Here is a 21,793-nt window from a genome sequence, read left to right as displayed (position 1 = left end):
CTGTCTTAACTGATGACTGTGTTTCCCTCTTGTTATGAGTTGCCAGCAAGCCCACGGACGTTTCCCTAATTTAAGGCATTGCGACAGAGCTGTGTCTACCCCTGCAATTCCCTGTACTCCCTGTGTAGCTGTTGTCCCAAGCTCCCAGAATAAGTAGTGGGTGGTTTGTGAGGCATACATTCCCCCTGGAACATCCTTTGCGGTCCGAGAAGCTTTAAGTGCAAACTGATTTGCATATTTTTAGATCTGTTTTAGGAGGTGATAGAAGGATGAGGGGCAAATTTCCAAATGTAAAATAATGCACTTGGGGAAAAGGAATCCTCAATCTGAGTATTGCATTGGCAGTTCTGTGTTAGCAAAAACTTCAGAAGAGAAAGATTTAGGGGTAGTGATTTCTGACAGTCTCAAAATGGGTGAGCAGTGTGGTCGGGCGGTAGGAAAAGCAAGTAGGATGCTTGGCTGCATAGCTAGAGGTATAACAAGCAGGAAGAGGGAGATTGTGATCCCCTTATATAGAGCGCTGGTGAGACCACATTTGGAATACTGTGTTCAGTTCTGGAGACCTCACCTACAAAAAGATATTGACAAAACTGAACGGGTCCAAAGACGGGCTACAAGAATGGTGGAAGGTCTTAAGCATAAAATGTATCAGGAAAGACTTCATGAACTCAATCTGTATAGTCTGGAGGATAGAAGGAAAAGGGGGGACATGATCGAAACATTTAAATATGTTAAAGGGTTAAATAAGGTTCAGGAGGGAAGTGTTTTTAATAGGAAAATGAACACAAGAACAAGGGGACACAATCTGAAGTTAGTTGGGTTAAAGATCAAAAGCAATGTGAGAAAATATTATTTGACTGAAAGAGTAGTAGATCCTTGGAACAAACGTCCAGCAGACGTGGTTGGTAAATCCACAGTAACTGAATTTAAACATGCCTGGGATAAACATATATCCATTGTAAGATAAAATACAGGAAATAGTATAAGGCAGACTAGATGGATCATGAGGTCTTTTTCTGCCATCAGTCTTCTATGTTTCTATGTTTCTAAATTAGTGCCTGAAGAGCTGTCTGGAAACCAAGAGTTCTAGTCCTACCCTAGGCACGAAAGCTGAATGGATAACTTTGAGCCAGTCGCATCCTTGGCCTTGTTGTTATTGTGGGAAAATAGGAAGCAAGGAATATTAAGTAGGTTTGCTACCTTGAGCTGATGCACTTTCTCTGTACAGCTAGTGCCCAATTTAAGATTGGGCACTTAATTACAATGGAGTTACTTATCATCTGGATCTGAAGTTTGAACATGATTGAACTTCGAGCCGCTTGGCCGCATATACAGTGGTACCTCGACATACGAGTCTAATTCGTTCCAGACCCGAGCTCGTATGTCGATCAACTCGCATCTCGAACGAATGTCTTTAGACTTTGTTTTTCGCGCCGAGATAACTGGAAGCAAGGAATTCTTGCACTACCTAGAGCGGCTAACAACAGCAATAAAACAATATTGCTTATTATTATTATTATTATTATTATTATTATTATTATTATTATTATTATTATTATTATTATTATTTCTTTAGGTGGCCGTGTTAGCTGAAGGTAAAGAATGGTCCGTTGAAACTTCTGCTGCTCGGAACTGGAGTCCTCCGCAGCCCAAGGTTGCTTTGTCCTCAGCTCATCGGTAAACATTTTTTGACTTGGGTTCTTATTTTAACGCTTTAATTTTTTTTTTTACTACCAAAGCATAGTCATTTGAGGAATGAAGCTGAATATTTAGAGCGGAGGTCTCCAACCGTGGCAACTTTAAGCCTGGAGGACTTCAACTCCCAGAATTCTGGGGAGTTGCAGTCCACTAGGCATAAAGTTGCCAAGGTTGGAGACCCCTGATTTAGGGAGCATATGCGCATGTGTAAGTGAAGACTTACATCACTCGTTCCTCCTGAACAGAAAGAACAGAATATAAATATGACAAGAGAAAAATAAGCCAATTAATTAAAATATAAATGCATTTGTGAGCAAAGGGCGGATTTGCAATGCCTGCTGAGTGAGAGATTGCATTTGGGGTCAACCTTGCCAGATTAACATTAGTGTGACATGTTGCTTGTACTGTAAATCACACACACACACACCGTGTTTGTAGTTTAATAATTGTTGTCTTTCTGTGGTTTCATTTTTAATGTGGATTTTTTTTTTTTTGGCAGAAGCTCTGGGGGGCAACCGCAGAATGCTGGCCCCACTTCTGATAAAGCATTTGAAGACTGGTTGAATGACGACGTTGGTTCCTATCAAAGGTAAGCGTTTTACCTTTTAGCCGCCCCAAATCTTTGGAGAAGGGCAGCATACAAATCTAATAAATAGTAATAATAATAATTTTAGATGGAATTCAGCCAAAGACTCAGAATAACTGCCAGAACAAGTCCCTGCAATTTCCTTGGCAACAATAACAACACAGTTGGAAAGGACCTTGGTGGTCCTCTAGTCCAGTGTTTCCCAACCTTTTTTGAGCCACGGCACATTATTCACATTTACAAAATCCTGGGGAACATTGAGCTGGGGTGGGTGGGTGGGTTGTAAAAAAAAAGTTTGGTCAAAAAATATCTCTCTTCCTCCCTTTCGCTTTATTTTTCTCTCTCCCTCTTTCTTTTTCTCTCTCTCTCTCCCTTCCCTCCTCTTTCTTTCCCCTCTCTCTCCATCTCTCTTTGTTTCTCCCTTCCTTCCTCTCTTTTTTGCCCTCCTTCCCTCTCTCTGTCTTTACCTCACCCTCCTTCCCCCCTCCTTCTCTCTCTCTCTTGCTTTCTCTCTCTTGCTGTCTTTCTCTCTTTCTCTCTTCCCCTCTCTCTCCCTCTCTCTTTCTCTTTCTCTCTCTCTTTCTCTCTCTCTCTTTTGCTTTCTCTTTTGCTTTCTCTTTCTCTCCCCCTCTCTCTCCCTCTCTCTTGCTATCTTTCTCTCTCTCTCTTTTGCTTTCTCTCTTTCTCTACCCCCTCTCTCCTTCTTTCTCTCCCCCCCCTCTCCCTCTCTCTTTCTCTCTCTCCCTCTCTTGCTATCTCTTTCTCTCTCTCCCCCCTCTCTCCCTCTCTCTCTCTCCCTCTCTTGCTATCTCTTTCTCTCCCCCCTCTCTCCCTCTCTCCTTCTTTCTCTCCCTCTCTTGCTATCTCTTTCTCTCTCTTTCTATCCCCACCTCTCTTCCTCTCTCTACCTCTCTTGCTATCTCTTTCTCTCTCTTTCTCTCCCCCCTCTCTCCCTCTCTTTCTCTCTCTCCCTCTCTTGCTATATCTTTCTCTCTCTTTCTCTCCCCCCTCTCTTCCTCTCTCTTTCTCTCTCTCCCTCTCTTGCTTTCTCTTTCTCTCTCTTTCTCTCCCCCCCTCTCTTCCTCTCTCTTTCTCTCTCTCCCTCTCTTGCTTTCTCTTTCTCTCCCCCCTCTCTCCCTCTCTCTTTCTCCCAGTAGCCGTGGGGCGACGGCAGGGTGATCAGCTGTGAGGCGGAGCTCCAGAACGGAGGCACAAACGGCGGTGGCTAGACGCCGTACATTTCTGGCGTTGCGCTGGGCATGGACGTGGGGCTTGAGCCTCCGTCCTGGTCCAGCCAGCAGGCAAGTGCCAGCCACGCAATTCCAGCATTTCCAGCCGCCGCCGTCGGTGCCTCTGTTCCTCTATTCCGTAGCTCCGCCTCACAGCTGATCACCCTGACGTCGCCCCACGGCTACTGGGAGAAAGAGAGAGGGAGAGAGGGGGGAGAGAAAGAGAAAGCAAGAGAGGGGGGGAGAGAGAGGGACCACCCTGCCACCGCCACACGGCATGGCTCCTGCCCGCTGCCGCCGCCATCACCCTCCCGCTGCGCGCTGCCCTCCCCGCTGCCGCTGCCCTCCCACCAAGCCCCAAAGCTCACCTGCTGACAGGGAAGCTCCAGCCGGGTGGGGCGCCGCAGCTGCTGGAAAACTTGGAAGGCGCAAAGAAGCAAGCTCAGCTTCCGGTCTCACAACTTTTTTCTCTTCGCAAAAAGTTGCGAGACCAGAAGCTGAGCTTATTTCTTCGCGGCACACCTGACCATGTCTCGCGGCACACCAGTGTGCCGCGGCACACCAGTTGGGAAACACTGCTCTAGTCCAATCCCTTGCTTAGGCAGGAAACCCTACACCACTTAAAAATGTCCAGTGTTGGAGCATTCACAACTTCTGGAGGCAAGTTCTTCCACTGATCAACTGTTCTGACTGTCAGGAAATTTCTCCTTGGTTCTAAGTTACTTCTCTCCTTGTTTAGTTTCCACCCATTGCTTCTTGTTCTATCCTCAGGTGCTTTGGAGAGTAGGTTGACCCCTTCTTCTTTGTGGCAACCCCTGAGATATTGGAACACTGCTCTCATGTCTCCCCTGGTCCTTCTTTTCATTAAACTAGACCTACCCAGTTCCTGCAACCATTCTTCATATGTTTTAGCCTCCAGTCCCCTAATCATCTTTGTTACTCTTCTCTGTTCTCTTTCTTTTTTTGTATGTGGTTAGCCATTGCCTCCTTCCTAGGGCCAAGAAATAGTAACCGGCTCAAGATGGGTCAAGATGGGACTCTCCCAGTTTCTAATTGGTTGCCTTTAGCCACTATATACCAATGTTTTTCAACCTCAACAACTTTAAGCAGCTTGGACTTCAACTCCCAGAATGGCTGGCTGGGGAATTCTGGAAGGTGAAGTCACCACAGGTTAAAGCTCCCAAGGTTGGGAAACATTGCGTGGCACTAAGTAGCTCTTGAAGCATTTTAAATACCAGCCAATGTATACTGATTATAAATAGTTTAATCCTTGTATTCCAATTCAGCGGCCAAGAAAATCGCTATGTCGGGTTTGGGAACACAGTCACTCCTCCCAAAAAGGAAGATGACTTCCTGAACAACGCTATGTCTTCTCTCTACTCGGTAAGTCAAATTGTTCGTAAGCGTGCTAATTCCAAATGTCGCTTTGCTGTCCTGTCATTTCTAACATATTTTTTTAAAGAATAAATTCAGGAATCCTGATATGATTGGATGATTTTGCTCCTGTCTGGAGTAGAAGTGAAAAGATTTTCTTTTCTTTTTTTCTTTTTCTTTTTAAAAAATACTTTATTAGTTATATACATTAAAAGAAAAGAAAAAAGTCAAAATTACAATGCAACATTTCCAAATTGTATGTACATATAGTAAAAGAAATGATAACATATAACAAAAATAAAGCATTATGCTTTATACATGGATTATTTTGGTATCAGAGCTTAATATTTACACCTGCTAAACGTCAGTATAATTGATTTGCAGCTCATTCATTTATAACAATCTTTTCCCTTTATTAGTTGTTACATATACATCTTGTTAACTTTGAAGTGAAAAGATTTTCAGTTTTAGATTATTGAAGTCCACAGGGAGCCAGATTTTTTGGGGAAATACTGCTGTAAAGCTTTGAAAGGATGAAGAACAGCAGGGAAATTGAATTAACCATCTCTCTCTCTTCTTTTTTTCAGGGTTGGAGTAGTTTTACAACTGGAGCAAGCAAGTTCGCTTCGGCAGCTAAAGAGGGTGTAAGTAAATAAATAAATGAATGAATACATAAATACTTTATTACAGTGATCCCCCGGTTATTGCGTCCCCGACCATTGCGAACAGGGTAATTTGCGATTTTTGAACCCGGAAGTCAGAACACCATCTGGGCATGCGTGCCTTTTTTTTCTGTGGGCACGCATGCGTAGATGGGCCGGGCAATCAGCTGCTGGGCGGCTTCCCTGAGGAGTTTCCCCACCGCCCACGCAAACTCCTCGCTGCTGCAGCTTCGAAGCGGCCCGAGCGAACGGCTTGTCCGCAGCCTGCCTGCCCGCGGCTCGTGCGCCCTTCTCCCACCCACGCCGTTCGCTCCGGCCGCTTCCCAACTGAGCTCTCAAGCCAAGCGCAGAAGTTCGCTTTTGGCGCTTGGCTTGAGGGCTCAGTTGGGAAGGCGCGCGGGTGTTTTAAAACGTCCCCACCGACATGGGGGGCTCGCTAGCATCCCCCCAAACCCGGGTTGGGGGTTCGGGGGGGTGCTAGCGAGCCCCCCATGTCAGCGGGGACGTTTTAAAACACCCGCGCGCCTTCCCAACTGAGCTCTCAAGCCAAGCGCAGAAGTTCGCTTTTGGCGCTTGGCTTGAGAGCTCAGTTGGGAAGGCGCGCGGGTGTTTTAAAACGTCCCCACCGACATGGGGGGCTCGCTAGCATCCCCCCAAACCCGGGTTGGGGGTTCGGGGGGGTGCTAGCGAGCCCCCCATGTCAGCGGGGACGTTTTAAAACACCCGCGCGCCTTCCCAACAATTATCTTGCTTAGCAATGGAAACATTGGGCCACGATTGTGTTTGTATGTCGAGAACTCCCTGTATGCGATTTTTCAATAAAAACTTGTGTTTTTATTTTCGAAACAACGTGAGATAATTTCCAAAAAGTATACTTGGAACAGATAAGATGTTTGTGGATCGCTGACTTCAGGAGAAATGGTGACATTAAGTGGTCTTGAATAAGCACCCTACAGTGTTTTCAAACATTGCTTTCTAGTAACTTTTAGACCAGGGGTGTCAAACTTGATTTCATTGAGGGCTGCATCACGGTTGTGTTTGACCTCAGGAGGGCCGAGCGGGCCTGGACGGGGTGGACCTGGTCAGCTTGATATCCTTGCAGCCCTCTGCCGGCAAAAATGGAGCCTGGGAGGGCCACATATGGCCTGTCAACTCATAAAGCATTCCTGGCCTGCTCTCAAGTTGCCATAGGCAGGAGGGGGGGGGGGACTGATGGAGCAACATGGCAGCCACAACCAGAAATACATTCCATACCTTTTTAAAGGCTGTATCCCAGGCTACCGGAAACAGCCAGAGAGGGATAATCTCTACAACCTGCAAAAATGCTTAATGTGATTTATTTATTTATTGGACTTCTATGCCGCCCCTCTCCGAGGACTCAGGGCGTCTCACAACATATAATAAAACAATGCATAACATCCTAAATCCAATTAATTAAATATAGAAACATTGAAACATAGAAGATTGACGGCAGAAAAAGACCTCATGGTCCATCTAGTCTGCCCTTATACTATTTCCTGTATTTTATCTTAGGGTGGATATATGTTTATCCCAGGCCTTTTTATAAATATACAGTGTTCCCTCAATTTTCGCGGGTTCAAACTTCGCGAAAAGTCTATACCACGGTTTTTCAAAAATATTAATTAAAAAAATATACCGTGGTTTTTCCCGCCCAATGACGTCATATGTCATCGCCAAACTTTCGTCTGCCTTTAATAAATATTTTTTTTAATAAACTTTAATAAATAAACATGGTGAGTAATAATCTAAATGGTTGCTAAGGGAACGGGAAATTGCAGTTTAGGGGTTTAAAGTGTTAAGGGAAGGCTCGTGATACTGTTCATAGCCAAAAATAATGTATTTACTTCCGCATCTCTGCTTCACGGAAATTCAACTTTCACGGGCAGTCTCGGAACGCATCCCCCGCGAAAATTGAGGGAACACTGTAAATATAAATATAAAATCTAAAAAAAACCCCAAACCATAAAAAGCAGCCGTTCCCATTTGATTAACTTTCATTCACACATTCATAGGCCCGGGAGCAAGGATCTAATGGTCCCAAGCCTGGCGGCATAAATGAGTCTTAAGACTCTTGGAAGGCAAGCAGGATGGGGGCAGTATGAATCTCTGGGGGGGGGGAGCTGATTCCAGAGGGCCGGGGCCGCAAAGAGAAGGCTCTTCCCCTAGGACTTGCCAAACAACATTGTCTAGTTGATGGACCTGGAGAAGGCCGACTCTGTGGGACCTAACTGGTCGCTGGGATTCATGCAGCAGAGGGTGGTCCCAGAGATAATCTGGTCCGATGCCATGTAGGGCTTTATAGGTCACAACCAACACACACCCTAGGAGGAGGGGGACGGAACAGGGTTATCGTTGAGCCGTAAATTGTGTGAGACTTCACTTGGGCACCTGCCGATATGTTGCTCCCAATAAATAACTGGATTCTTTCTGAAACCTGGCTTGAGGCTCATGATTTTATTAGGGCATCCATCAGAATCCTGACATGGCCCTCAAGCTCCGTTTTCATGGGCAGAGGCACCTCAGGTCAGTCTTTCACTGTTTCCAGGGTGGTCTCTTGGCCCAGATCTAAGCCCCTTGTGGGCCGGGTTTGGCCCGCAGGCCTTACGTTTGATATCCCTGTTCTAGATCATCTGCTGTTTAAATGTAAAATGGCTCCTTCTAATATTAAGTAAGTACAGTTCTTATGAATGTATAAAAATTCTGTTTAGACTGTTAAATGCGAAGGCTCACAAAACAAAGCTCTATAAATTGTTGTTACTCACCAATAATGCTATTCTTGAGATCACAACTGTAGCAAATAGCATTTACACATGTCATTGTACCCTGCCTTTTCTTGTCTGTGCATCTATGTGTGTTTTTACGATAGATTCGTAATATTGTTTCAGACAAGTATGAAAGATGGTTAGACTGATTCAAAAGGAAGAAATGGATGGAGTATGTTTAGGGAGTATTAAAAACCTTTTGTGTGATACACATAATTCAGGATGCGGAGACATAATTGTTGCCGGTTTCTTTAAAATGGTAGGAGGTAGGCTTGCTTTAAAAAAAATAGTAATCCTAGAATTTGCAGAGCGTTTGAATTTTTGATTTTTAAAAGAAATCTTGGAATAAAAAAACCCCCAATTTTGCTTTTGTCAACAGGCTAGCAAGTTTGGAACTCAAGCAACTCAAAAGGTAACCAACCCATGGAAACTACTGAACACTAAAAATATTTCATTGGTTCTATTTCCCTTGCAACTTGCTTTCCTGAGTCTTAGAAATACCTCTTAGTGAGTAGTATTATTTAAGTGTTACATGGCAGATGAAAGTTAACCTATTGACATTTTAGTTGCCTATTTATTTATTTGCTGTAGTATTGAAACCCCTGCTTTTGTCCTTGGCATGAGATTGAGTTAGCAGTAAATTGTACACTCCGATTTCAGGCTGATGAAGTAAACCAGCAAGGCACATCCTCTAAGTTTAAAGTTAGGTAGCAAGGCCCATCCTATTTCTTATCTTTTCCAAATGCAGTTGGAAATAACGGTCCAGAGTACAACACGTTGGAAGATATGCTTTGTTGTATTTCCAGTCCCTACTTTTATGTAGCACTTGTAAGCTCCACATGGACTGTAGACACCATTTGTAAGATGTGTAATTTGGCATTATCCATTCAACCTATGTCTTATGCAAAGGCAGGCAGGGTAGAGGGATGGATAGATAGAGGGAGGGAGGAAGGGATGGGTGGGTGGGTGGGTAGGTGGGTGGATGGATGGTAAGTGATAGATAGATGATAGATGGTTGGATAGATAGATAGATAGATAGATAGATAGATAGATAGATAGATAGATAGATAGATAGATAGATAGATAGGAAGGAAGGAAGGAAGGAAGGAAGGATAGGATGGGTGATTGGATGGTTTGATGATAGATGGATGGATGGATAGATAGATAGATAGATAGATAGATAGATAGATAGGGAGGAAGGAAGGAAGGAAGGATAGGATAGGATGGGTGATTGGATGGTTTGATGATAGATGGATAGATAGATAGATAGATAGATAGATAGATAGATAGATAGATAGATAGATAGGGAGGAAGGAAGGAAGGAAGGAAGGATAGGATGGGTGATTGGGTGGTTTGATGATAGATGATAGATAGATAGATGGATGGATGGAGATTGGGTAGGGTGAAAATCTTGTAGGGATAATTATATGAAACTGTTAAACAGAACCTAGGTTCAGTTTATATTCTTCTTGTGCATCACATGTTCAATGCATATTTTATATTTTATCTGACATCTACTAAATGTATTCTTGCCATGTGAGGTTTCTTCCTTGAAACAGGTGACAAGATATCCAGGCCTATTCAAGTTGCTTAGATTAAAAAACACTGATCTAATGTCATGTCTACCTAATCCCTGCATAAAACTATGCATCCTGTTATTATTATCACATGCCAGCTCTAGATATTCAGTTTATGAAATAGCCTCTTAAAAGAAGATTATCAGAATATTGTTCTTTGATGCTTAGGGATATTAGCTTGGAGTTCCAGAAGGAGAAAATGATATACCTTCATGGTGCCTTTTGTAGGAACTGACTTGTCCATAGATGAATAGTGCACACTCCACACTGTGGTTGTGCAGATCTTTCTTCAAGTGGGCATTGTGTTGTAGGTTATGTGCATAGAAACAGTTCATATAAGTGTCACTTCTGTTTAGCTTCTTTCCTAGGATGACAGCATATAACCAGTATATTACGATACATTCTTCATAAGTAAAAAGCTCAGTTACCTGGAGTCATTTTTTGCTGATAATATGTAATACACTTTTGCCAGAATTTCCTGTTTTGTACGAAGCTGGTATAAATTTCTCCCAATCTCTGCAAAAGAAAAATTTAGAATCTTTTTGAGGTCTCTGTTTAATTTGGAAACAAGCAGGTATCCGGTAAAAAATAAATCGGTTCCATTACATATCATGTTCAGGCTTTACATAAATAAACTGTGGGAGATCTTAAGCCAGATATTGACAATGAAGATTCCGACGAAAATGTGATTTTGCTCTGTACTGTAAAAAAGGTTTTTGACAGTAAGAACACCATAATCGCATACAGTGCTTGCTTTTGGGGAAGGAAATATTTGGGTTTCAATGCAAAATCCAACCTGAGACCAGAAAAATTTGCAACCCTCATTTTAAACCTTTCTCTGAATTTAAAGAATATATTTTCTTAAGCAGAATAGGATTGTTGCAATATTACCTTGGTTTTTTTTTTCTTTTGTGCTTTCTCACAAAAGTCATAGTTGCCTCCGCGGCGGCTAGCTACCTACCTTGTTAAGTAATATTAGTAGTTACAGTATGCATGTCTTTATTCAAAACTCTCAACTTTGGCAAGTTTAAAATGTGTGGACCTCAGCTCCCAGAATTCCCCAGTCAGCTAGCGGGAAAATCCTGGGAGTTGAAGTCCGTACTTCCTAAGACTTGCCAAGGTTGAAAAACACGGTCCATAGAGACCTTCACAACATTCTGAATCCAACCGATTTGAATTCAAAACGCCATGTCTTCAAAATAAACCCTTTCGTTTTGAATGAGGAATGAGCACTTGAATCATGTAGTGGTTTGGTTTTTTTCTCTCCCCCATCTCCTCTGTCTATTTTACATTGAGAGAAGGGTGCCATTTCATGCTTGAAACAGGGTGTTTTGAATTTTTAAACTCTCTGGGTTGAAACAGTTCGTACTCCATGAGCAAGCATTTAAATGGCAATTCTCCATGATTGGCTTTCCTGTCAAGCTGCACCTTGTTGTTCTATTCCTCCCCCCCCCCCCCCCAGATTGGGTTATATCCTAAATGACAAACCACCTAGCATGGTTTTAAAGGATGCTTGTAATGTAAGCCCTACCCCAAATATAAGCCCCAGTTAAGATAATCAGCCAGACCAAAACAATTAGTATCATGTTTCCCCCAAAATAAGATCTAACCAGAAAATAAGCCCTAATGCATCTTTTGGAGCAAAAAATAATATAAGACCCTGTCTTATTTTGGGGAAAACACAATGTATAGATTAGATAGAGAGAGAGAGAGAGGAAGAGAGAGAGAGAGAGATTTTTCCAAACTTGCAAAGAACTGATAACGAAATAAAGGTAAACTAGTACAAGTAGTCCCTGGGTTACTTCGTCCCCGACGTACGATGTTTCGTTGTTACGACGACCCCGGGACAGCTTCGAAGCCACCGCTGCCGCCGCCTCCTCCATTCGGGCGAAGGGATCTCCGCGGTGGGTGGTGGCTTCGGAGACCCCGTGGAGATCCCCCCGCCCGAATGGAGGTGGTGGCAGCTTCAAGGGACCAACAGCCGGTCCTTCTCAGCGCTGTGTTGCTGTAGCCTCTGAGGCTGCCCACCATGGAGATCCCCTTGCCTGAATGGAGGCAGCGGCGGCCGCCTCGGAGGCTGCAGCAATGCAGCCCCGAGAAGGACCAGCTGTTGGTTCCTTGAATAAGCCGCCGCTGCCGCCGTGTAAGTCAGAATATTCATGTAAATCGGAATATTTGTGGGAACGGACCCCCATAGTAAGTCGGGGACTATCTGTATAGATCTATTTTGAGCTATTTAGCTCTCATCAGCTAGCCATACCTTTCTAGGATTTGAACCTGGGTTGCTTGGGTTGCTAGGCAGTGCTTTTACTCTCTAAGCCACAGCTTCTCCTCCCTTATCAGCTTAGCCACATATATTGCTTTCTTGCCTAGGATTAAACTGAGTGCTTTTAGATCTTTTGCTAAAAGTTGGTTCTTCTACTTCCTCTGCTGCCTTTCTTGTGCTGCCCGGGTGTGTAAAGTTTTGGGGCCAGAAACAGCAGGCAGAGCCGGTAAAGCCTTCTCTTCCTCATGCATGGGTGCTTCGTAACTGTGCTAAGTTTGTACATCTTGCTGCTAGCTGCTGTTTTCCCCCTTTCCCCTTTTCTCCTCCCACAAACAGACCCTGGGCAAAAACACCATCATTTTTTTTGTTGAAACAGCATTGTCTCCATTTTTATGTAATGTCAGCTTGCTTCGAATAGGCTGCCTTTGCCAGAGTCTTAAATATACATATATTTATATATATATGTAAACCCATAGTGTTTTGTTTACGTTGACACCCGGAGTTCATTTGTTATGTGAGTAGAAAGTGGAATCATAAGCAGAGGTGAAATTCTACCGGTTCATATTGGTTCACCCGAACTGGTAGTAAAAAATGGGCGAATCAGTATATCCGACGATCAGCTGTTATGCACAATCTAGATTAGCTAGGAAGCAGGATTTATCTATCTATCTATCTATCTACCTACCTACCTACCTACCTATACCCACCCATCCACCTACCTACCCACCCACCTACCTACCTCATCTATCATGTCTCTCTCTCTTTGTCTGTCTGTCTGTCTATCTATCTATCTATCTATCTATCTATCTATCTATCTATCTATCTATCTATCATCCACCCACCACCTACCCACCTACCTACCTCATCTATCATCTGTCTGTCTCTCTCTTTTGTCTGTCTATCATCTATCTACCTACCTACCTCATCTACAATCTGTCTGTCTCTCTCTTTGTCTGTCTGTCTGTCTATCATCTGTCTGTCTCTCTCTTTGTCTGTCTACCATCTACCTGCCTGCCTGCCTACCTACCTACCTACCTATCTATTTGATTTCTATGCCGCTCTTCTCGAAGCGACTCAGGGCGGCGAGAAAAACAGCTCATTTCCTGCTTTTTGGCTAATCTAAATTGTGCGATATAGCTGATCCCCTGCTCTCGCTGTTCTACTTACCTTTACGGACTCTGATGACTTCAAAATGCTCCTTTTTCACTGGCACACGGTAGTGCCTGCGGCGCGCATAGTCAAACTTTAGCCGGCTTCAGGGTGCCTTCTCTTATAGATCAGGGATTGCAACATTTAGCGATAGCAATAGCATTTAGGCTTATATACCGCTTCATAGTGCTTTTACAGCCCTCTCTAAACAGTTTAGAGAATCAACGTATCGCCTCCAACAATCTGGGCCCCCATTTGACTCACCTCGGAAGGAGGGAAGGCTGAGTCAACCTGGAGCCGGTGGTGAGATTTGAACTGCTGAACTACAGCTAGCTGTTAGCTGAAGTAGCCTGCAGTGCTGCACTCTAACCACTGCGCCACCCCAGGTTGTCCAAGGAATTTAACATTCCTCGGACAAGAAATTTGTATTACATTAGCAGTGGGCATGTTTGCCCTAATTAAGGTGGGAATGCAGGTAGTCCTCAACGTATGATCATAATCATGCCCAACATTTCTGACCATTCGTAGCTACAACAGCATTGACAAAAAAAGGACTTGTAGTCCGTCCTCGCACTTACAACCTTCGCAACGTCCCTACAGTCATGTGACCAAAATTCACGTGCTTAACAGCTGGCATGTATGTATGACCGTGCCAGTATCGCAGGGTCACATGATTGCCACTTGCCACCTTTCTGCCAGTTTCATCACCATCATCTTTTAACGACCCCAAAATTCCTTGTGGGGCGGAGTCTGGGCAACTGAATGGAGCTAGCAGAGTGTTTACTGGCCCATCGCCCTTCCTGTCACCAATGCAGAGTTTTGTTCAGCAGATATATTCTCATCGTGCCCCAGAGAGAGAAATATCTGCCTCTATCTGGAATCGAACTCACAGTCTCCTGATTGTGAGGCAAGAGTTCTGCCTCTAGGCCACCGCAGAAGTCCAACCTTCCTGCCAGTTTTTGATAAGCAAAATCATTGAAGGAAGCTGGATTTGCTTAAAAACCATGCAATTCCCTTAATGGGGTGATTTTCTCAACAATCGTGGCAGAAGTCATAAAATCAGAAGTCAAAACATAAAATCAGATACCACTCTCTTAACCACTGTTCTGTCGGGCTCTCTGGTAGAATCCTCCCAAAAATTCACAGGTACAAATTTCAGACACACACACGTTTGAAAATTCAAAACAATGTTCTTTATAATGAAAATTCACTTAAACCAAGCCCTCTTTTGGTATAGCCAAGAGCAGGTAATTTGTACAAGTCCCTTATCAGTTCTGTGATACTTATCTTGCAGCTGTGAGGCAATTCACAGTCCTTCTTCTTTCACAAAGTGAAACACACTTTGCTCTGGTTTAGTTTCAAAGCGGGGAAAAAGCAGCACACAAAAAGTCAAAGTTAGTAAAGCAGGCACAAAACACAACGATCAGATAATCCTCCACAATGGCCAAACCCACAGGCTGCTATTTATAGCAGCCTCACTAATTACCGCATCCCTACCCAACCACAGGTGGCCTCATTTTCTTTGATAATAATCTCTCAGTTGTTGTTGCCTATGCATCGCTCTCCGCATGCGTGGCTGTATCATTAACTCTTGTTCCGAATCCAAGGAGGAGCTAGATAATTGATCTCCTTCTGAGCTGTCTGCCACACTCTCCTCCTCCCTGTCACTCATGTCTTCTTGGTCAGAGGAGCCTTCATCAGCAGATTCCACCAGGGGCAAAAAAGGCCTGCAGCATGTGGATGTCTCCCCCACATCCACAGTCCTTGGGGCAGGAGCAGGGCCAGAACTAACCACAACAAACCACATAATGGAAATTCTCATCCCAATTATACTTGTAGGTCAAGAACTCCTGGTATCTTCTAGAACAGTGGTTCTCAACCTTCCTAATGCTGCGACTCCTTAATACAGTTCGTCATGTTGTGGTGGCCCCCAACCATAAGTGTAACGCCAATTCTCCCAACAGAGCTTTAAGCTGATTGGCAGGAAGGTCAGAGGGACACCCCCTTGGAATGGTCACAAAATGAGCTGTTGTAAATGGAGGACTACCTGTGTATACGATGGTTGAAGCACACGGGAGTTGTGTGATGACCATTTGCGACCTTCCCAGCCATCTTTAGGGAAGCAAAATAAGTGGGGGAAAGCCAGATTTGCTTAATGACCTCATGATTAACTGTTCTGACCCAGCCTTAGCAGAAGCAAGAAAGAGACTCCTTGTCACGACAACCCCGTCTTGTGAATTAATTGCATTCACCCAACAAATCCCGGCAGTAGTCCTTCAAAGAGTTAACCACAGTAACAGACCTTATCAGTTTCTTTAATTTTTTTTAAAATTAATTTTAAATGTTAAAACAAACTGCATACATACAACATAAAAACAGTGTCCTGTGAAGGTGCACCCATCACCTGACAACATACATATATACCCCACCACCAATTGGAGGGTCTGTACTAACATCTTTAATATTCTTCTAAGTTGGAATCTGCATTCTATTTACATATCAAAGAATGATTCTAACTTATTCTTTATGGCTAAATCACAAATTCTAATTGTCATATAACCTCTCACCATTTCCCATCGTTCCATCAGTTTTTTCAATTTATTTTCATTATACATATTTATCTTTACCTCCATAATTTCAAAGCAAATGTGGTCCACCATGTACCGATACCAATTCTGTATCGTCCATTTTGCTGCTTCTTTCCAACCCAATACAATTACTGCTTGGGCGCTGTCCAATGCTGCTACTTTTATTTCTTTAAATTCTCTTAAGTCTCCTTTTTTTTTACCAGTACTGCAATTTCTTTTGTAATTGTCCAATTAATATTTAACATCCTGTTCATTTCATCTTGCACTACTTTCCAAAATTTCTGTACTACTGAACACTCCCAGAACATATGCATAAAAACTCCTCTCTCTTGGCATCCATGCCAACAGTTACCTTATCAGTTCCTTGCGATAATTCGCGAGAGTGAAAAGGCTGTAAATTAACTTCTGGCAAGCAGTCTTTGTGGCACGAAGCACAATGAGCGAAATCTTCAGAAATACGAACTGTTGTCTCCTATAACAATCACTTCCCTTTCCTTCTGTTTCTTCCCCAGCCAGGGAAGGGCAATTCAGCATCCACATGTACCTTGCTTCCCGAGTCGACTTCCTGTCCTCCGTTGTTCCCCTCTCCTAACAGCTCTGCACTTATGTGCATCTGGAAAGGCCCCAGCTGTTCTTCTTCCTCACTCATATCAGCCTTTAAAAGGCAGCTGCCTCTCCTGCCTCTTGGATGGCCTTGGCTCCATCTCTGTGTCCAACACAGAGCATCCATCAGAGTCTTCCGTGGACTCCAGAATTGGGCCATGTTCCTCCCAAACCTCCTCATCAGGCCACAACATTAACTTAAACCATTAACTTAACCATGGAAACCTCACTATCAGGGTGTCCAGCAAACCTAGAAAACAGGGAAACCAGGGAATTCGTGAAAAAAAACCTGAATAAATCAGGGGGGGAAAGAAACTGTATTAAAATGTTTAAAAGTCGGGAAAAATCATGTAAAAAACCCCCCAAAATGGATTGTGCTGCCTGGCAGAGTCAAGCAAAAATGAGCATAACTGTGGCAATAAGTTGCTTCCTCAGTTACCAATATTTCTCCATGGCTTAGCCGTTTAGTATGACATCATCTACGACCGTGCTTTAACTAGATCGCAAGTTACAAGGAAATGTCAGGGAACTATCAGGGAATTTCAAAATGGTTTCCCCCTGGACACCCTGTTTATATAATGGAAATTCTGATTCCAATTGTAGAAATTGTAGGTTAAGGACTCCCTGGTATCTTCTAGAAATAGTTTTTTTCTCAGTTTGCAATTTCAGCTATTAATCTTCCCTTTCATTTGCCAGGGACTCAATAATCCTCCTTTCAATTGTTTCAGAATCCTGAATGTGATGATGATGATGATGATGATGATGATGATGATGATAATAATAATAATGCAATCCCAGGGGACAGCAGAATTGAGGAGAAGCAGTTAGAGAAATTAGTGAAATACGAAGATCTAAAAATCGAACTGCAACAACTCTGGCATAAGCCAGTGAAAGTGGTCCCAGTGGTACTTGGCACGCTGGGCGCAGTGCCAAAGGATCTCAGCGGGCATTTGAAAACCATCGGAATTGACAAAATCTCCATCTGTCAATTGCAAAAGGCCACTTTACTGGGATCGGCAAACATAATTCGCCGCTACATCACGCAGTCCTAGGTGCTTGGGAAGTGCCCGACTGGTGATGAAATACGAAATCCAGCATAGTGATCTCGTTTGCTGAGTTGTATTGACATAACAATAATAATAGTAATAGTAATAGTAGTAATAATAATAATTTATTAGATTTGTATGCCGCCCCTCTCTGAAGACTCAGATTTGCTCACAACAAAAACAATAATACAGTATAATACAAATCCAATATTAAAGTAATTTAAAATCCATATTCAGTTCTACACAATCACACTACTCTCAGATACTAAGTCAGAAAGGTGGAAGGGGGAGAATTAGTCCCCCCCATGCCTGGCGGCATAAATGGGTCTTCAACATCTTGCGGAAGGCAAGGAGGGTGGGGGCAATCCGAATCTCCAGGGAGAGTTGATTGCAGAGGGCTGGGGCTGCCACAGAGAAGGCTCTTCCCCTAGGTCCCACCAGACGGCATTGTTAAGTCGACGGGACCCGGAGAAGGCCAACTCTGTGGGACCTAATTGGCCGCTGGGATTCGTGCGGCAGAAGGCGGCCCTGTAGGTTAGTCCTTGATTTACAACTGGTCCCTTAGTGTAAATCAAGGAGTATGTGTATGTCTAGCCTTTGACCTCAGTTGAGAGCCCCAACCCAAGGATAAGGAGCAGCCCTCTATTGTCTTGTGTATTTCAGTGTCTTTTCCCTTTGTGTCCTCGGTGTCTTGTGCTTCAGGCTGACTCTGTTGCTTGTCTTGGACAATGCTTTGGACTTGGTCTCCTTTTTCATACGAATCTCGGCGGGCTGTTTTGCGCAGTGGTACGTGTCAGGTGTGACCTGCGGGATGGAAAAAAAAATCCAAAAGTGTTAACTGATTTTTGTTTTGTTTTGTTTGCTTTTAACTAGGCCTCAGAGTTAGGTCAGAGTTTAAGTGAAAATGTTCTCAAACCTGCACAGGAAAAGGTAACTTTGGAGCTAAGTACATGACTCATGCCTTTTAAAATGCACTTTCCTTTCCGAACCTAGTAAGCTTCTTCAGTTATGAATTATGTGTATTTGTGACATCGGTGTAAACCTACGATCCCAAATCTCATCACTTTGTAGCTCCTGTCCAAATCTTCCCCTGTTATAATAATAATTAATAATAATAATTTATTAGACTTGTACGCCGCCCCTCTCCGAAGACCTTATGTTGCAAGGTCTCTGCGAATAGAAGATAATATTTTAGTTCAGGGTTGAACTGTGGGGTCCTTGGTGCGCTTTGAGTTTGCTTGGGGTTTTTTTTTCCTTCCAGACATTTCAATACCCAGCTAGGTAACATCATTCAGTGCTAAAAGGAGTAGACTTGGATTTCTGCTTATAGAATAGAATAGAATAGAATAGAATAGAATATTGGCCAAGTGTGATTGGACATACAAGGAATTTGTCTTGGTGCAGATGCTCTCAGCGTACATAAAATAAAATATACATTTGTCAAGAATCATGTGGTACAACACTTAATGGTTGTCATAGGGGTCAAATAAGCAATGAAGAAGCAATATTAATAAAAATCTTAGGATATAAGCAACAAGTTACAGTCATACAGTCAACATGGGAGGAAATGGGTGATAGGAATGATGAAAAAAACTAGTAGAATAGAAGTGCAGATTTAGTAGAAAGTCTGACAGTGTTGAGGGAATTATTTGTTTAGTAGAGTGATGGCGTTCGGCAAAAAAACTGTTCTTGCCCTGTCAGTGTCTGTGGGACTTCCTCCTAATGCTGGAAAGACTTAATGAACTCAATCTGTATAGTCTGGAGGACAGAAGGAAAAGGGGGGACATGATCGAAACATTTAAATATGTTAAAGGGTTAAATAAGGTTCAGGAGGGAAGTGTTTTTAATAGGAAAGTGAACACAAGAAGAAGGGGACACAATCTGAAGTTAGTTGGGGGAAAGATCAAAAGCAACGTGAGAAAATATTATTTCACTGAAAGAGTAGTAGATCCTTGGAACAAACTTCCAGCAGATGTGGTTGGTAAATCCACAGTAACTGAATTTAAACATGCCTGGGATAAACATATATCCATTGTAAGATAAAATACAGGAAATAGTATAAGGGCACACTAGATGGACCATGAGGTCTTTTTCTGCCGTCAGTCTTCTATGTTTCTATGTTTCTATGATGATGCTACCTAGCTGAGTAATGAAATATCTGCAAGAAAGCAGTCAAGCATAGAGAGCACCCCAAAAATGTATAGCCAAAATTCTGACTTGCTGGTTGAAGTCAGCTTCCTATGTTGCTTTTCCCATTCATCTTTCCCTCCTGTTCAGCCCTTCTGCCTCAAATTCCCAATTCATTTATTGCACCAAGATGTCAGTTTTTCTAGAAAGAAACTCAAGGTGGAATCTATTCCTACTCACCCACAGCCCCTAAGTAGGTTAGTTTGGCCAAGGTCATCCAATGACATTTGAGTTGAACCAGCTGTATACCTTGGTTTGACTTTCCTAGACACTCCTAATAGCTTCCTCCAGCTCTCTTTTGTCAATTGATCAAATTTTGACACTGGTGCCCAAGGGAACAAAGAATAACTTTGCTTTTGTAGAACAATGGTATATCAATGGTTCTGTATTTTTCAAGGGACAACTGGACTTTCTTGACTTTTTCTCTTCTCATCCAAGACGCGAAACGTCTTCAAAGGAAAACAAGGAAATACATTTGCCTCTTGAAAAATCACCTTTGAGAAAACCATGACCTGGATGACTGAACGTCTCCATAGAAAATGGTTCTATAGCAAATTGCACCATGTTGTTTCTTCTGACTATTACTTGAGAACGAATGTATGCAGGGAACTGCTGGTTTATCGCATCCCTTTGCAAAACCCTTCAAGTTGGAAGCTTATTTACTTGGCTGGAAGGCTCTGCAAATTTTCATGATAAAAGCATATTTGGATGACTCTGCTTCCCCCCAAGGATTATGTCCCCTTTCCATATCCCTTAAAAAAAGACGAAGGTTCAGTCTTTGAATGATCGGTGGCAAATAACCGAATATGATCGATGCCCTCTAGAAAGGCAGTAGTATGTCTAAATTAGATACAGAATGAATTATTCCATTCAGTTTGTTGGGTTTGAGTGTGAGGTTTGGGCATCGGGATATCAAAGAGAGTACAATGAACTTGCATGAAGAATTCTACATGGGAAAACTGTTTAAGAGACACAACCTCCTGCTTTATTCTGGTCTCAATTCTTTAATAAAGATGTTTCATGAAGCAAAAATCAACCACAATCTCTCCCCCCCCTCTCTCTATATATATACCACACACACATCCATCATCTCTCTCTTTCTCTCAATATATAGATATAGATATACAGTGTTCCCTCGATTTTCGCGGGGGATGAAGTCTGAGACCACCCGCGAAAGTCGAATTTCCGCGAAGTAGAGATGCGGAAGTAAATACACCATTTTGGGCTATGAACATTATCACAAGCCTTCCCTTAACACTTTAAACCCTAAATTACCATTTCCCATTCCCTTAACCACCATTTACTCACCATTATTACTGCTATTCACCATTGAATAAGACACTTGGTGATTCTGATATTTATAAACCTAATTATTTATTAACAATAATTATTTTTTTTGTTATTTATTTGCAAAAAATTATTAGTTTGGCGATGATGTGTGATGTCATCGGTTGGGAAAAACCGTGGTATAGAAAAAAACCCATGAAGTATTTTTAATTAATATTTTTAAAAAACCGTGGTATAAGCTATTTGCGAAGTCCGAATCCGCAAAAATCAAGGGAACACTGTATTTATATGTTGGATATATACTGTGTTTTCCCCAAAATAAGACATCCGCTAATAATAAGCTCAATCAGGGGTTTTGAGTGCATGGCAATAAGGCTAAGCACTTATTTTAGGGTTCAAAAAAAAATATAAGACAGGGTCTTATTTTGGGGGAAAATACAGTATATATCCATTTCTCCCTTGATGTAGATAGATTAGACAGACAGACAGACAGACAGACAGACAGATACCATATTTTTCGGGAGTATAAGATGCACCGGAGTATAAAAACCTTAGTTTTGGGGGAGGAAAATAAGGAAAAGAAGCTGCTTACCAGATATACAACTGGCTCGCGTCCTCAGTCTGGTCAACTTCAGCACATTATTTTATCCCCTGGTTAGGGCTTTTTAAAAAACCTTATTTTTAGAGAGTAACATTGAAAGTGCTTGCAAGCCAGGTAAGAGCTGGAACATTGTTAGCACCTAGTTAGGGCTGGAAAG

The 21,793-nt window shown here is 42.7% G+C and overlaps 1 protein-coding gene across 1 annotated transcript in view; it reads left to right on the top strand.

Moving 5' to 3' along the window:
* The first annotated feature begins 1,580 nt into the window (after positions 1–1,580).
* ARFGAP1 (ARF GTPase activating protein 1) overlaps positions 1,581–21,793 on the top strand; it is a 29,882-nt gene continuing 9,669 nt past the window's right edge. Inside the window, exons 1-6 of the mRNA XM_070744448.1 lie at positions 1,581–1,677; positions 2,198–2,287; positions 4,800–4,896; positions 5,475–5,531; positions 8,712–8,744; positions 18,435–18,491. Of these exons, the coding sequence (XP_070600549.1) occupies positions 4,879–4,896; positions 5,475–5,531; positions 8,712–8,744; positions 18,435–18,491 (165 nt within the window). The 5' untranslated portion in view covers positions 1,581–1,677; positions 2,198–2,287; positions 4,800–4,878. The remainder of the gene's footprint in view (positions 1,678–2,197; positions 2,288–4,799; positions 4,897–5,474; positions 5,532–8,711; positions 8,745–18,434; positions 18,492–21,793) is intronic.

Source organism: Erythrolamprus reginae, chromosome 3 (genome assembly GCF_031021105.1).
Source record: "Erythrolamprus reginae isolate rEryReg1 chromosome 3, rEryReg1.hap1, whole genome shotgun sequence".
Taxonomy (NCBI): Eukaryota; Metazoa; Chordata; class Lepidosauria; order Squamata; family Dipsadidae; genus Erythrolamprus; species Erythrolamprus reginae.
The sequence above is the reverse complement of the archived record's forward strand: the minus strand, read 5'-3'. Positions and strand labels throughout refer to the sequence as shown.